Raw genomic sequence first — 14,614 nt, 5'->3', positions numbered from 1 at the left:
TTTGGAGGGCGTTTCGCCACTGGTGCCGACGACGGAGCCGGTGCTGACGTTGGCACCGGGGGCCTCTGCGCCTGGACCGCCCTTGCGGTCTTGGGCTTTGGCTGAGCGGGCGCCCTCCTGGTCGGTCCGTTCGGCGCCGCGACAGGGGGCTTGCTCGGCGGTCCCCTTCTGGGTGGGGGTGCCGCTGCAACCGCAGCCGCATAGGAGGCCCTTTGGGCCGCTGGGGGCTTCGACGCCGCGAGGGGGGGGCGCAAAACCCTGCCCTCCAGGACTGAGAAGCGAGCCTGGAAGGCCGCCATCTCCTGACGGACTAGGGCCAGGATCTGGCTCTCAGCCGGCGCAGTCTGCGCCTGTTGCCTGGCCCCGCCGCGCTCCGCCTCCTGCTCGCGCATCTTAGCGAGGTCCGCCCGGAGACTCCTGTTCTCCTCCAAGAGAGACTCCAGGGCGGCCGTCAGACGGGCCACCTCCTGCTGCAGTTTGGCCAGCTCGCTCACGGGAGCCCGGCCAAAGTTGCTCACCGCTGCGGCGGTGATGGAGGCGGTGGCGGCCTCAATGGCGCCGTCCTTGCTGGCCTTTTTTCTTTTTAAGGCCACCTGCCTGATGGCGGACTCCACCGTCTTCTCGAAGTCCACCCTCCGCTCTCGGTCGAAGCCGATGGCCGACTCCTCCTCGGAGGAGGAGCTCAGATGAGCCGCTCCTCCGCCACCCCCAGAAGCCCCAGCGGACCCTTCGCTGACGGGCCTCCTGGCGACCTTTTTGGCCGAGGCCCCGCGACCACCAGAGGAGGACCCGGGGTCTTCCCTCCTCCTCTTGAGGAAGGCGTCGGCCCGGTGGTCCTTCTTGTTGCGGGGGAGCTTAAAACCCCCCGCGACTCCTTCGCTGGACGCGGACTCGGAGTCCGAGTCCTCATCCCACACCCTGTCGTCATCTTTATTTTTTTTTGTTGTTTTTAATGATTTTTCGTTTTCCATGTACGTCCCACGAGTATGAGAGCAAGTAACCGTCAACCCCGGCAGTGGCCTCATACCGGGGCAAGCCTACATACTGTTGGGGGCGGCTGGCCCCAACAGGTGGGAGTGCTAACGACCGTGTCCCCCACGGCCATTCATCCCCTCGCCGCGCTCCCGAAACTTGGGATTGGGTGGTTTTTTATCTAAGAGGTGTCCTTCCTCTGGGCCGGGCGGTTAAGCCAAGCCCTCGGCGGCGGCATTAGGCATGCCTCCGTCTGCTGTCCGGCCATCCCGGCTCAGCAAACCCGCCAAAAGGTTTGCTCTTCGTTGTACGAAGAGCAAACGAGCGCCGCGTCAGTGCGCCTGCACCTCTGCGGGTATGGCCGCATCCTTGCCATGTCCACAAACGTCGACTGGTCAGGAGCGGCCCCTCCCTGGGTCCCTCTTTGTCTGGCCTCTCCCCTGAACCTTTCCGGCATGAGTATCTCTACCGGCAGAGCTTCAGGATCATTGAGGCACGCAAGCCCCACCACGCTTTCATTTGCAGATCAACATTCAATAAAACAAACCTCGTGAATAGAGACGAATCGTATTCATATTGTCGGGCATTTTTCTTCTTATTTCGGATACAACTGGGTGGAATTGTCCTTGCCAAAATTTTGCTGAAATTGAAGCAATGTTAGTCTTTTGTAGAACAGTTTTAGATGTTTTGATTGCTGTTCAGTTTTTTTTTTTTGAATTCCTTGCATCAGAAACATTTTATTACCAAAAGCAGAGCAGATTCACTTCAGAATAAATAGACACACATTACTTTTTACTGCTGCCAGAAAAGAAACGGGAGTAATCAGAGAATATAATGGATAATGATACATAAATTATTATATTTGCAAAATACAAAAATGTTAATGCTTTATGAAAAGAATAATGCATACAGTCGTGATTTTACCTACCGTTCTTTCTCCCTTTTGCTCCGAATCAACGCAAAAATCAGTCCCAAGATAACACTAATTGAATTTCTTTGTAAGCTCATTATGAACCTTCTCGGATTTAAGCTACGTCTCTTTTCTATTACAATGAAAATTTCAAACCTGTTTCTTTACCCAATAAAGCGAACATTTTGAAGCTAAGTGTAATTGAAAACAAACATTACAATTTCGTTGGGTCCCATAGTAGGTCCCGCATCTATGGGGTACGTAATGCCGGATAATGAGTAAGGGGACCCTGGACATTTGGTTTAAACCTCGAATATATCCTTGGCATTGTTTGCTTAGAATTTATTCGAGCTTCGTAACCTATGTGATATTAGAGCTTGAAGTAAGCCAATTGAATTCATAGCACTAAATAAACAAATTCACACAGTAGCATCGAGAATAGTAATCAGAATTTCGATTTCATTTATTAAATAGATTTATATAACATTGGTAATCACATCTATTGAATTCAACTAAATCATAAAGCTTTATTATTTAGTTTAATTTACATTATGATACTTGATAATAGGATATTCTATTAGAATTTTGTGTATCTGAACTATCACATAGCTGAATTGTCATTCAATCATTACAATTTGAAATAGGTTATTTGATGAATCTGCAATAAATTAATCAATCAATGGGTTCTCATATGTTAATAGCCGACATATTAGTAATCCTATTAAAACAAATATGTTATCGAACCTTAAGGTGTTCCCTAGATTTTTTTGTGGACTGGTAGAATTTGGCACATATCTGATAAAAAACAGGTCTGTGTATGTCCGGTAACGGTTGTACTTTCAAAAATATTGGCACGGGTCTGTGTGTCAAATAGAAAAAAACAAAATCTACCATATCAAATGCCTTCGTTAGTTCCACTATCAACAAAACTCCAGATTGACGACAAAAAAAGATGCGGGCCTTTGTCCATTGTGTTCAAAAGTAGGACATGTCCGGGAGGACTCCTAACGGATGCAGACCCTACGGTCATGTAACCTGTCTCCATCATAACAATTACCTTAACGCTCGGGTTGCCATTCTCCTACTAAAGGCGTGCATTAACGCCTAGTAATTAGTTTACCTGATAATTGTAGGGATTATGAGTTGAGACGGGATTAACGGGTAGTGTTTTGCTTGTCTTGATAGCTGTTGTGTCTTTTGTGATAGTTAGAAATTCGAAGTGTTGAGTTGAGAATTCCTCTTCGATTGAGAGAGTAGAGAGTAGAAAAGTCGTACTTAGGATTCATAGCCTGGTACTATTTGGGATTGTGGTCACAGTAATATGCATTCTGGCAAGGGACTTAATGCATATTTTGAGAAAACCTCTTAAAAACGTGCCTTAAGCAATCATGCTAATAAAATATCATTAATGGAAATGGTGTCATTCTCACACACCCCTAACCATGAAGAACAAAATGACGAGCCCTTACAAAGTTCACGATCCCCTAATATCACTTCATATAGCTTTAACCCTTTAAAGCTCAAAAAAAATATTGAATATATTTATTATTATTTTTTCATTTATTGTTTATTTAGATCTTACAAGTGCTCAAAAAAATGAAAATAAAAATCTGGTATACATATATATCCAAATATAGTATGTTGTAAATGTGCTACATTGCGAGACACAAGAACATGTACAGGTTGAAATCAGTGTTGTATTTTTACAACAGTGCCCACGTTACAGAATAAAATATAGTTATAAATGAAAAACAAAATATATTAAAAAACATATTTATTATAACAGTTTATTTTGGGAACTAAACACAAACGTTGTTCACATTTTGAACAGGGGTATTTGAATACCCAGTTTTGCAGTATTTGCACCTACCTCGCTGTACAAAAACTGGAAAATGGCCAATTTTATCAAATCTTACAGCATCTGTAGGTCTAGACACAGTAGGCCCCATTTCTTGGGTTTTTTTGGCAAGTACTGTCGTCTATTTCCTGCTCTAGTGCCTTTGTAAGGGACCATAATTTCATCTATGCTGTAGCTTCCTTCTTCTTCTAGTCGTAAACAATATTAGTCCTTACTTTTTCTAATATCGACCGAACCTTAAAATAACGATCGTTATTCAGGTCCGAATTATCCACGAAATGCAAATATTTTCTCATTAGCTTATACTTTTTTAGACTCATCACATCAGCGACAGGAGGGTATCTGAAATCATTACCTACTCCAGTAGTCTCGATATGACGGCATTCTTACAATACCCATCATAATTGTGATAGCTAGAAAATCACGCACATCATGTCTGTAACGTTTATAGATTTACCTTCTTTGCTTTGCACAGAATATAAATTGGTGTGCTCCGTAATATAATCTATTATATCTTCAGAAAAAAAAAATAAGAAAATAGTCTAACGGAGATTCTGTTGCGGTACTACTAGTGCTAAGATCAGGCATATCAAACTCTGCTGAGTATTTGAATTTCCCACGCTGCCACTTGAAACTAAGAAGAGGTCTCTTGTACTATTTTACTCTTTTAGCTACAACTCTTGGTTAATGGAGTATTAAGTGGTGATAAAATTGACGAAACTAAATTTAAATTTGGGAGCGGATTGGGTGGTGTGTCCGAAGGAAAAATACTACGTATTACTGGAGTCAGTGGAACCGTATCTTCATCAGATAATGTCGTAAAGGTTTCTTCTTGCACTGGACTATCAAGAATAAGATCCAAGTTTTCTAAAGACGAATGAAGGGACCTTGGTTCGAGCTGAAGTCAGAAGATACATCGTCTTGACGTTCGGTGATGTTTTGAATAATAACTTCGTCTTCAAACGAAGAGCTATCAGCAGACGAGGCCGCTTCTGGAACCAAAGCTAAAATTTGTCTTGCTCTCTGCCATTTTAAGCCTCCCTGGTACTAAACAAAAAGAAAAACAAACATGCAGCAATCACCAACACCATACATAAGTTAACACAAGTTTTAGTAAAAAACGAGCATATTAGTAATAGCGATATTCATTCATTATTTAGTAATCTAGCTTAGTCGTACATTAGCAAACTTTCAGAACAGTCAATATAAAAACATAATACCGTCAACTCCCATAAATGTAAAAAAAAACACAAAACCCATACAAAGAAAATTATAATTATTCAGTGTTAGTAAAAGCGCGACGTGGCACCCGTGCAACGTACGAAATTAAAAGTACTTATGCTAAAGCTTCGCAGTGTCGCAAATGTGCAACGTCGGTAAATACGTGCTTATATTTCATAGTAGAATATGAATTTGACTTTGGTGTTATATGACACAATTGTAAACACTCATAAACAATAATATTTCAAATAATAGTTGTCAATAAATGCATAAAAACTATTTATATTTATTAAAACTCACCGGTCGTCCACGAGCGCAATGTCGACGCGATGCCATTTTGGTCACAACTACGTAATGATGCGCGTGAGTTGGTTCAATATTTTTTTTCATAGAAGGCAGCAGTATATCCATTATTAAAATTTATGTAGATAAGATAAAATGATGATGGTTCTTGCAATATATTTTTTTGTTTGGATAGTTGCATCGGTGCAACGTTGCGAATTAAAGGGTTAAAATACCTATCGATGGCAAAGCAAAAGTTAAAAATATCGATGCTAATACAGCCGGCTTTCCGTTCCTCAGTAAAAGCGTACATAAGTGCCTCTCGTATCATTAGCGCTTATCTACAGACATCTAGCATCATCTTTTCGGGCTCATGCCAATAATCTGACTTCTGTTAAAGGAAGATCGTTTTTAAAATCCAGTGCAGCTGCTAGTTTTTTAAGCTGAAGTTCGATTTTAGAGACTGGTGTTGAAGAGTGAAAATCTATTTTGTGTTTCAAACTTCATCTTTTTTATTAATTTACATAGGGCATTATTAAACGCAAAAGTTAGTTTAAAGAAGGTCATATTTTGCAATAAAAAAAGGCCAATTAAGTCATGTATGTAAGAAAGTCGGACTGCATTGGATTAATTTTGTTATTCTGAAATATTATTTATTATTTCATATTTTGGACACTGGATCAACCAGCCAATCAATTAATTTTGAATTTAACTGTTACTGAAAATCTTATTTTTGCGCCTACGGACTGAAAGCAAATCTCAGCCTTAATGTCAGAGTTTTTGCAAATTAACCTCTCAGCGTTTGACATGGATTGTAATTAAGTATTAATTACGCAGGTAATTATTTGAATGCCTCTCATGTCTAAGTAGGAGACTTCGTGACAGCACATTAATGCTGGGCCATTTAAAGGCTGGCTCACTAATTGCATCACAGCTGTGTATTAAGCACAATATAGCGGCCTAATTATACCGAGGGTTCCCATTCACCCACACTCCCTTCCTGTTTACCCAAATCTTTTGATCAAAGTGATAAGGAATTAGAAAGCCGAAGTTCATCAGTGTACTGGCCTTCAACCCTCATTTGTAGCTGATGGAATGCTTCCTAAAATCAAAAGGTTTACAACGAATTTTTTGAGGGAAGTTCAATTAGATTTGTGCCCACCATCTCGTCTCTTACCGTTAATTTCGCTTTCCGTTCTTGAATTTTTACCTTCGTTAAATTGACCTCAATTTGTGTAGACCCACACTTACGCGTTCTCAGAAACGAAATCTTCTCGAAAGTATCAAATGTTTTTTTGAAGGCTCCTTGTTACTTAGGGAGATAAATGGACCGATGCTGCTGATTTATCCGTGAAATTATTGTTTCTGAAGATTTCTGATCTTCCTTGGCATCATTCATAATTCTTTAACAAATTCTGTGCGAAAAATTGCCGACATTCAATTATGTAGGTACCCGGCTTGTGATTGATGGAGCTGCCATCATGTCCGCGAACGAGAACTGAACTTTGTACATCGATCATTGGTTGTTCTATCCCAAACAGGTTTTATTATGTTCGTGTTTTTCAGCATAATGAACTTGAGTTGAAAAAGCTGGCTTGAATTGAGCCGTCGCGTCGGTGTCGTCGTTAAAGTAGACTTCTTGTTATAATGAGTCATCGCTTTACTTTAAACTGTTAATTACTTAGGAAATTATATCATCAAGGATAGGTATATTTTATCGGTTAAATTATAATTGACAGGCGATTTATCATTTATTTCATTAGTGGCACCATTATCCTTATCAAAAATATTATATTTTGAAGACAATGTATTCCTAATAATAGTATCCTGAAGTAGACCAGTTTGATGAATGAAAACGATTGGCGTTTGATAGGCGTAGCTGATATTCAAAATGTCAAAGCGAAGTATTTCAGTTATTGATCTGTTCCTGATAAATATTCATGGGGCTATGGATATGTCTTTGGGTCAATCAGAGTTGATTTCAAGCGCTTATATTGCTATTTCAATTACTACGAAGTTTGATATCCTTTTAGTGGCTTCTATTTTTGGAGTTTCAGATTTACCAGAAGGTTTTTTACTTATATATTTTGCGTAGAAAGTTAGGTAGTATAAATGTAGCTTGTATATTACATTTCAAAACTGTTACCATTTCAGAAATCTCGTATTTTCAACAGTTATAACTCTGTTGTTTCAAAAACAAAACAAGAGCTTTGAATTTGGTGCAATCACAAACATTTTAATATGCCCGAAACCTTCAAAGCTCAATGGACCGTAAAAATTCGTTATATTGAAACAATATCAATTTTAAACCAATGTCTACTGTTATGAAGATCAAAATATACCTATAGCTTAGTCTGAATCCCTCTTATTATAAAACGCGGTATCAAATAAGTATCGGCTTTTGTACTACCTTTAATTCAGCTTTAAAGCTCGATACGACCTTGAAAAAACGTTATTACAAAACGCAGTTTATCGCAAATCCTATTACTATCTGTAGTAGGTACAAAAGATAAACCATCGAGCCCCCTAGTTTAACTGCAGTACTTACTCGACAAACGTCAAATTCCGACATTATTTACTTTTGAGGTTATTTGTTTTGTGATGAAAAAAACGAAAGTGGATATAAATATGTGTGATTTGGAATACTTGGATGTGTTAGAATACTATTGACAGTGTCCGGGGACCCAACAGAGTGCGTCATCGAGAAAATCTCTTCAAATTACCTGACGACAATTTTCGATATAAATATCGATTTACGTTTTTCGAAATAATACGAACAAGATTGTGTGATTGTGTTTCCAACATGTATGTGTGCGTTTGACTGTATAAATAGACATCGGAATAAAATATAGTTTCCTACTTTTATGTTGTTTCCTTTTTTTTTGTAATTTATTGCACACGATATACTGTGTACTTATAAGTTATTGTTGTGCATTTAATTTAGAAGAGGTTCTAATTATGCACAACGTCTTATTTAATCATTTAAATCGGGATGAAAATAATCCAAGTTATTCCTTACCTAAAAACAAAACATAACTCGGATACGCGCGCTGACGTTCCGTTATACGCGCAAACTCTATAGTTGTTTAAAAGAGAATAATCGGATCGAGTATATCGTTAAAAGATACTAGAAATATAAAATTACCTTTAAATAATAAAACGTAATATTTATTTATTTTTCATCAAAATGCACTTAATAAAATAATGTAAAAAGGAACGGCGCATAGAATTCGGAACGATTGAACGAATGATTTAAATATTTGTTGCTTATAATCTGTGGATATTATTTGAACCACAGACAAATCGAAGTACCAAACAGTCTCTTAGTCTACGTTTTGTAATAAGGATGTAAAGACTATCGTAAGTACCGTAACAAACCAAGACGTCTTCAGTCTGGTTTAAACCACTACTTGCGGCAGTTTTTATAATAAGAGGGAATGTGTTTTCAATTGCAGACCATGATATAAAAAAGTATTTCTTTTTTTCTCATAGGTCTTCAATAATTTATAGCTATAGTATGTTTCGCGGCATTTTAATAATAAATCCTAATCCTATCAAATTCTTGTGGACCATAAGCCCTACATTCGTTTGTTTGGCCTAAACTCAAGTACTTACGTTGTCCCAAGGAAAGTCCATGGCATTTGCAGTGAAAGGTTCCCCTTGAAGAAAAAGGAAAACGCAAAGGTTTATTGTAGTCCCCGCTTGGAGACAAAAAAGATCTGTCCAAACAAAATTCATTAAGCAAACACAGAAACTGGAGGTTCTGTGTATTCAAATACAACAAAGACAAGGTTATGTCAAGGTTCCATTGTGCTATATGCATCGTGCCAAGGCCAAGCCAGGCCGCTTGGAGAGCTCTCTGCACGACCGGGACATAGTCGCGAATTAGGCGTGTTGAACCACTTGGACTAATTTTGAAGAAGAACTTGCTATTGTAATGGAATTGTGTGAATGGTGGGGTGTTGTAAATAAATAGAAAATAGAAAATACTAGTGCACGCACCAGGGAAGGTACGGATTTAGTCATCGTGACACTCGCAACATAAAATAATAAACTAATACACAAAACAAATGTGTACAGCATGTGATATACAGGTATGTTTTGGAACCGCATACATGATAAACTGTGGTCATTCCAATCACTCAGCAGTATCATCGTTCCATTTGACAGATGAACGAAAAACCTCAGCTTTTATCATAGGTAGGCTCAAACCTGACCTTTCAGTGAACAAAAATTTTAAAAGGCCTTTTTCAACATTCACCTTCTACTTTATGCAGCCCCAAGAAGGACCTTTTACTATCACCCTTATTCCCCATCAGGTTCCGATCCCGAGGGAACTACATCACGCACCCGGATAAGAACTAGCCTATAGGCTTCTTAGCTACATGGCTATCTATCATTGTTTTATCTTCGTTAGCTGGTTATTGAGATTAGCGCATTCAAGCAAACAAACATCAACACAATAAGGAACGATTCAAAATATATTATTGCTATTACAGTATAACATCAACTAAACTATGTATTATGTTCAGCGATACTATCAAACTTAAGTCAGAAAGGTCACAGCAATTTTGTTAACATTTCGATAAATATACTACGTTGAAATTAATACACAAATGGGCAAAGAAATAGCTCAGTTTTTGACGCAAATTACCTTTGAATTAGCTTTCCTTTTAATACCGGCATTATACAGTTTCTAACCTACTTTTTCTTGCTGCCATTACTCGATTGAAATGTAAATATGTATGTATTGACATTATAACTCATAATTATTATATCTTTAGGCTTCGTGACTCGAAAGTCGTTAAGTTTTCTTTCAAATGCGACTTTTAGGCCCATAGCACACGGCGTTTTTTAAACGCGCTGACGACGCGCAGAGAACGCGCGTATACACGATTCAAACGAGATTGGATCGCAACCTTGTAACTTAAGCACACGGGGCGATTATAAAACCTGCCTCTTCTGCGCGTATACGCGCAGGTACAGCGGTAAGACGCGCTGTAGTCGCTCGTACCTTTTGCGTTTTGATCAGAGACTCCTCTTCTTCAGTTGTACAATGGCGTCGGTTGAGACAACACTGCTTACTTTGGCTTTAGTACTTCTTTTAAAAAGTAAAAAACGTAAAAAAAAGCGAATTTATTGGATAGATCCATTTACGAGTGAAAAAAGATTGAGTGGTCATTATCATACAACTTTTAAAAAATTGGTAATACATAGAAGATGGAAGAAATTTTATAATTGTTATCGAATGTCATATTCGTCATTCCAAGAACTTCTTTTGATTCTAAAACCTGAGTTAACTCGTCAAAATACAGCAATGAGATCATGTATATCGGCAGAAGAACGTTTGCTCATCACATTGAGGTAAGAAAACAACTAGTATTTATTTATTTATTTATTGTTCTGTTACATTTTTAAATCAATCGTAAAATGTTATAAGTGCACTTAGATTATGAATAAGAGAAAAAGATTTATTCAATATCATCATACATGTCAGATATGATATCGGAGTCATTTGTAACCGATTCATTGCTATCTAAATTTTGAAGTGAACTGACAGATTCGTTTCTTGGCGCTGATTGATTACTTGGATATTGTGGTTGAAATTCAGACTGATATCCAGATTCAGACTGATATCCAGACTGGTATCCATACTGATGTTCATATTGAAATGCACCTTGGTATCTATTTTCATTCAATATTCTCGATGAGTGTCCCATATTTTTATATTTACGAATTAAATTTATCATATCAGCTTTGGCCTCTAACTTAAATTCCTCTTTGATAGCAGAAAAATCTTTAGCTAACGAAATTAAGAACAGTATGTCGGGATTTTCAGATAAAATTGTATTATTCGCTTCCTTAGACTGTTTGAGATTTGCTGTCAGTGCTTCATACAATTTGTCTTGTGGGTCTTCATGTTTTGGAGTCTTTTTAGACTTCTTTGGTGAATGTGGTTTTTGAAAATCACAGTCTTGGTTATTCCCCAGTGCTGCATCATCATTTTGACTTGGAGATCTTATTTCGTAAAGCGGGTCTAAAAAAGTTAGCAAATTGGAATATATGTAGGGTCTTCTAGGTTTAGCTCCAGATCCACTGGAACAGTTACTGTTCTTCGCCTTGTCTCTTTTATAAGCGTCCTTAATGCTCTTCCATTTTCTTTGAAGTTCAATGACTGAAAACAATAATAATGTAAATAGTTTAGTTATTTATTAGGTTAATTTTAATTCATTTGAAATAAGTAGTTGTAGGTTAATTTTAATTAAATATGTAAAATTTACGATAACAAGAGAAGCTTTAAAAATGTTATTCTTTTCAGGTATTTAGCTACGGGTTGCTATTTCTCAGATATTCACTATGACTTTAAGTGTGGACAAACGACGGCAGGCATCATAGTCCGTGAAACAGTGAAAATAATATGGGATAAATTAAAAAACATCTGTATGCCAGAACCAACCGAGGAATCACATCTAAAAACTGCTGAAGGATTTATGAAATACGCAAATTTTCCCAATCTACTTGGGGCTATCGATGGGAAACATATCAGAGTTATAAAACCTCAACATAGTGGATCAGAGTATTTTAATTATAAAAAATATTTTTCCATCGTATTGCTTGCAATATGTGACGCAAATTACAGATTTATCGATATAGATGTCGGATGCTATGGAAAGGCTGCAGACTCAACAATAAATGAATGTAGTGAATGGACCAAAAAGATAAGGCAAGGAAATTATAATATACCAAATGCGAGACCAATATCTAATAATGGAGTGCCAATACCATTTACGTTTGTTGGAGATGAAGGCTTTGCATTATCTCAACATTTACAGAGACCTTACGCTGGAAAAATCTTGCCACGAGAGAAAAGAATATATAATTACCGCTTGACACGTGCCAGACGATACATTGAATGTACATTTGGTATATTAAGCAACAAATTTAAAATCTTTAATCGGCCACTGAACGTTAGCGTGGACTTCAGTGTGGCTATTGTGAAAGCCTGTTGTGTACTGCATAATTTCATACGTGAACGTGACGGTTATAATTTTCATAATTCTTTGAGTATAGTTGGTTTAGAAGATCCTCCTGAAGATGCAAGTTTGATTTCGATTGGTGCAAGACGGTCACAGGGACAATTAAGCGGAACTATGATACGAAATATGTACGCTGATTATTTTATTAGTGATGAAGGTGCAGTACCATGGCAAGATTCTAAAATTTAGGGTACCTACCAGTAGCGTAGGGTGAAAAAAAAGAAAAGTAAAGCCAGCACAAAAAAAAGTTTACCGCGTCAATAAACAAGACGTCATTAAATTACTTACATAAAAGTTCTCATCAAGACGAATCAAACGAGCCCAAACTTGATGGAATTACTTTGTTTTATTACGAAGATCCTATAGCCGACTTCCAGCTCCATCGTCAGACCCTGGAAACTGTCTGAAGACAAAGTACTCATCAAGACAAATGAAACGAGCCCAAACTCGACGGAATTACGTTGCTTTATTACAGAGATCCCATGGCCACCCTCCAGCTCCATCATGAGACCTTGGAAACTGTCTGAATACAAAATACTCATCAAGACAAATGAAACGAGTCCAAACTCGATGGAAGTACATCGCTTTATTACTGAGTTCCTATGGCCACCTTCCACCTCTATCATCAGATCAGTTCTACGTCATACATCATCATAATATTCCACTGTCATGCGATTTACACATTTATGCAAAATTTCAGCTTAATTGGAAACCGACAAGTGGGTCAAATTTAACTTACAACATTATATTGCAACGGACAAATGAAACGAAATAATATTCTTATAATAAAGATTGTAAGCTATCACAGATCGGCTTTACCCGGCTCATATTATCGACAGTGTTTGCATGTGGTAGTAATGTGTATGTATGCGTGAATCGCATACATTTCAAACATTTGAATTCCCATAAATATGAGCGAGTAAAATCGGCACGCGTAAAATAATATACGTGTGCGTTTGCGCGATTCAAATACATTGCGTATTTTGTATTCAGCTTATTGAAGAATATTTTGTGAAAGCGTGTAATGCAAGGTGACCGTTTGTGGCAGGTTCCTGCCATTTTGACAGATTAATTAAGGACAAAAAAAGCCTGGCATAGATTAATAATTTATATAATTAATTTACTGAGACTCTCAGTAAATTAATTAAATAAATTCTGCCAACTGCCAGGGTTTTTTTGTCCTTAATTAATCTGTACAAAATGGCAGGAACCTGCCACAAATGGTCACCCTGGTGTAATGTAATTATATTGTTTGCGATAATTACGTAGATTAGTCGAATAGATTTTTGTAAGACTAGGGCTCAGTGAAGCTATTGTTGTAAATATAAAAAAAATACATATACCTATTAGAATCTGCCAAGGGAAGCCGATGGGAATCGTGTTGTATGGAGGCTACGCCACTGGTACCTACCTAATTACATGTTCTACTGTTTTACTGTTCTATGTACCGTCGCACTATAAACTATAATAAATTATTTTTAAATAAATATAAGAAATCTTACCTGCCAGGTTTTTTTCCTTACTGGTTTTTTCATTAAAATTGTTATAAAAAATTTGGCACAATTCATCCCAAGCATTTCTTTTTAACACTTTGTTTGAATATTCGGGCAGTAGTGAATTCCATGTAGCTGGACGATTGTTTATTTCTGTTATAAAGCGGTCGGTGTCGAAGGGTTCCATTTTAAACGAGATACACGCGCAGCACACAATAAACCATTATTGCAACTGAGGCGCGGGCGCAGTGGTGGACCCCCACCCCCTCTGCCCTACTCCGCTCCTTTGTACGCGCGTTTGTACCGCTTCAAATGCGCGTATACGCGCTTCATGCGCGCGTTTCTATTATCAATGCAAACGCAACAATTAGCGTTTACAGCGCCGAAGAAGCGCGTTCCTGAAACGCGCGTTATCAGCGCATTTAAAAAACGCCGTGTGCTATGGGCCTTATTCGTAATACAAATTCGTTTTGATTGAAGTTTTTGAGTGCAAAATTGAAAAGGTTAATTAATTGGATTGGCTGAGTTCGGTTGTTTCATTTTGGTTCAGTAATTTCAATGGTGGCTAATCATTTATTATGAATTAGAAAGTTTTTGTTTAACTGCAGGTATTCGGTCTAAAAGAAGAGAGTTAATGCATACTCTGGTTAACATAATAATCAATCACATTAAAATGAATAGACGGCGATGTATTTTATCGCTATAATTTTTATGTAAGACACTCAAACGAGCTGTGGAAGTTGATTTAAAATTCATTATATAGGAGTTCAGCGAACAAAACTTTCTCAAGAGAACCCCTATTTACCTATCTCAACAAAACCCGGTGTTGTTAAATTAATAG

At 38.0% G+C, this 14,614-nt stretch overlaps 2 protein-coding genes and 1 long non-coding RNA gene across 3 annotated transcripts; 1 reads left to right on the top strand and 2 right to left on the bottom strand.

The window, feature by feature from the left end:
• Positions 1-3,641: 3,641 nt before the first annotated feature.
• Positions 3,642-5,413, bottom strand: LOC124637877. The gene is made up of 2 exons (XR_006985296.1): positions 5,262-5,413; positions 3,642-4,732 (listed from the first exon to the last, which is right to left on the bottom strand). It is a non-coding gene; the product is annotated as an uncharacterized LOC124637877 (long non-coding RNA).
• A 4,667-nt stretch (positions 5,414-10,080) lies between these two features.
• Positions 10,081-13,781, top strand: LOC124637679 (protein ALP1-like). Its single transcript, XM_047174299.1, has 2 exons — positions 10,081-10,607; positions 11,563-13,781. The coding sequence occupies exons 1-2, from the start codon at positions 10,300-10,302 to the stop codon at positions 12,467-12,469; spliced, it is 1,215 nt and encodes a 404-aa protein (XP_047030255.1). The 5' UTR covers positions 10,081-10,299; the 3' UTR covers positions 12,470-13,781.
• LOC124637680 lies at positions 10,624-14,211 on the bottom strand. Its single transcript, XM_047174300.1, has 2 exons — positions 13,783-14,211; positions 10,624-11,418 (listed from the first exon to the last, which is right to left on the bottom strand). The coding sequence occupies exons 1-2, from the start codon at positions 13,958-13,960 to the stop codon at positions 10,715-10,717; spliced, it is 882 nt and encodes a 293-aa protein (XP_047030256.1). The 5' UTR covers positions 13,961-14,211; the 3' UTR covers positions 10,624-10,714.
• Between the last annotated feature and the right edge of the window lie 403 nt (positions 14,212-14,614).

Source organism: Helicoverpa zea, chromosome 16, assembly GCF_022581195.2.
Source record: "Helicoverpa zea isolate HzStark_Cry1AcR chromosome 16, ilHelZeax1.1, whole genome shotgun sequence".
NCBI classification, from domain to species: domain Eukaryota; kingdom Metazoa; phylum Arthropoda; class Insecta; order Lepidoptera; family Noctuidae; genus Helicoverpa; species Helicoverpa zea.
Note: the sequence above shows the minus strand (reverse complement) of the source record. Positions and strands in the feature narration are given on the sequence as shown.

Excerpts from the sequence above, each read along its gene's own strand:
- LOC124637679 (XM_047174299.1), top strand. The coding sequence starts at position 10,300 with ATGGCGTCGGTTGAGACAACACTGCTTACTTTGGCTTTAGTACTTCTT. Across the intron at positions 10,608-11,562 it reads CGTTTGCTCATCACATTGAG|GTATTTAGCTACGGGTTGCT; the intron begins GTAAGAAAACAA and ends TATTCTTTTCAG.
- LOC124637680 (XM_047174300.1), bottom strand. The coding sequence starts at position 13,960 with ATGGAACCCTTCGACACCGACCGCTTTATAACAGAAATAAACAATCGT. Across the intron at positions 11,419-13,782 it reads TAAGGAAAAAAACCTGGCAG|TCATTGAACTTCAAAGAAAA; the intron begins GTAAGATTTCTT and ends TATTGTTTTCAG.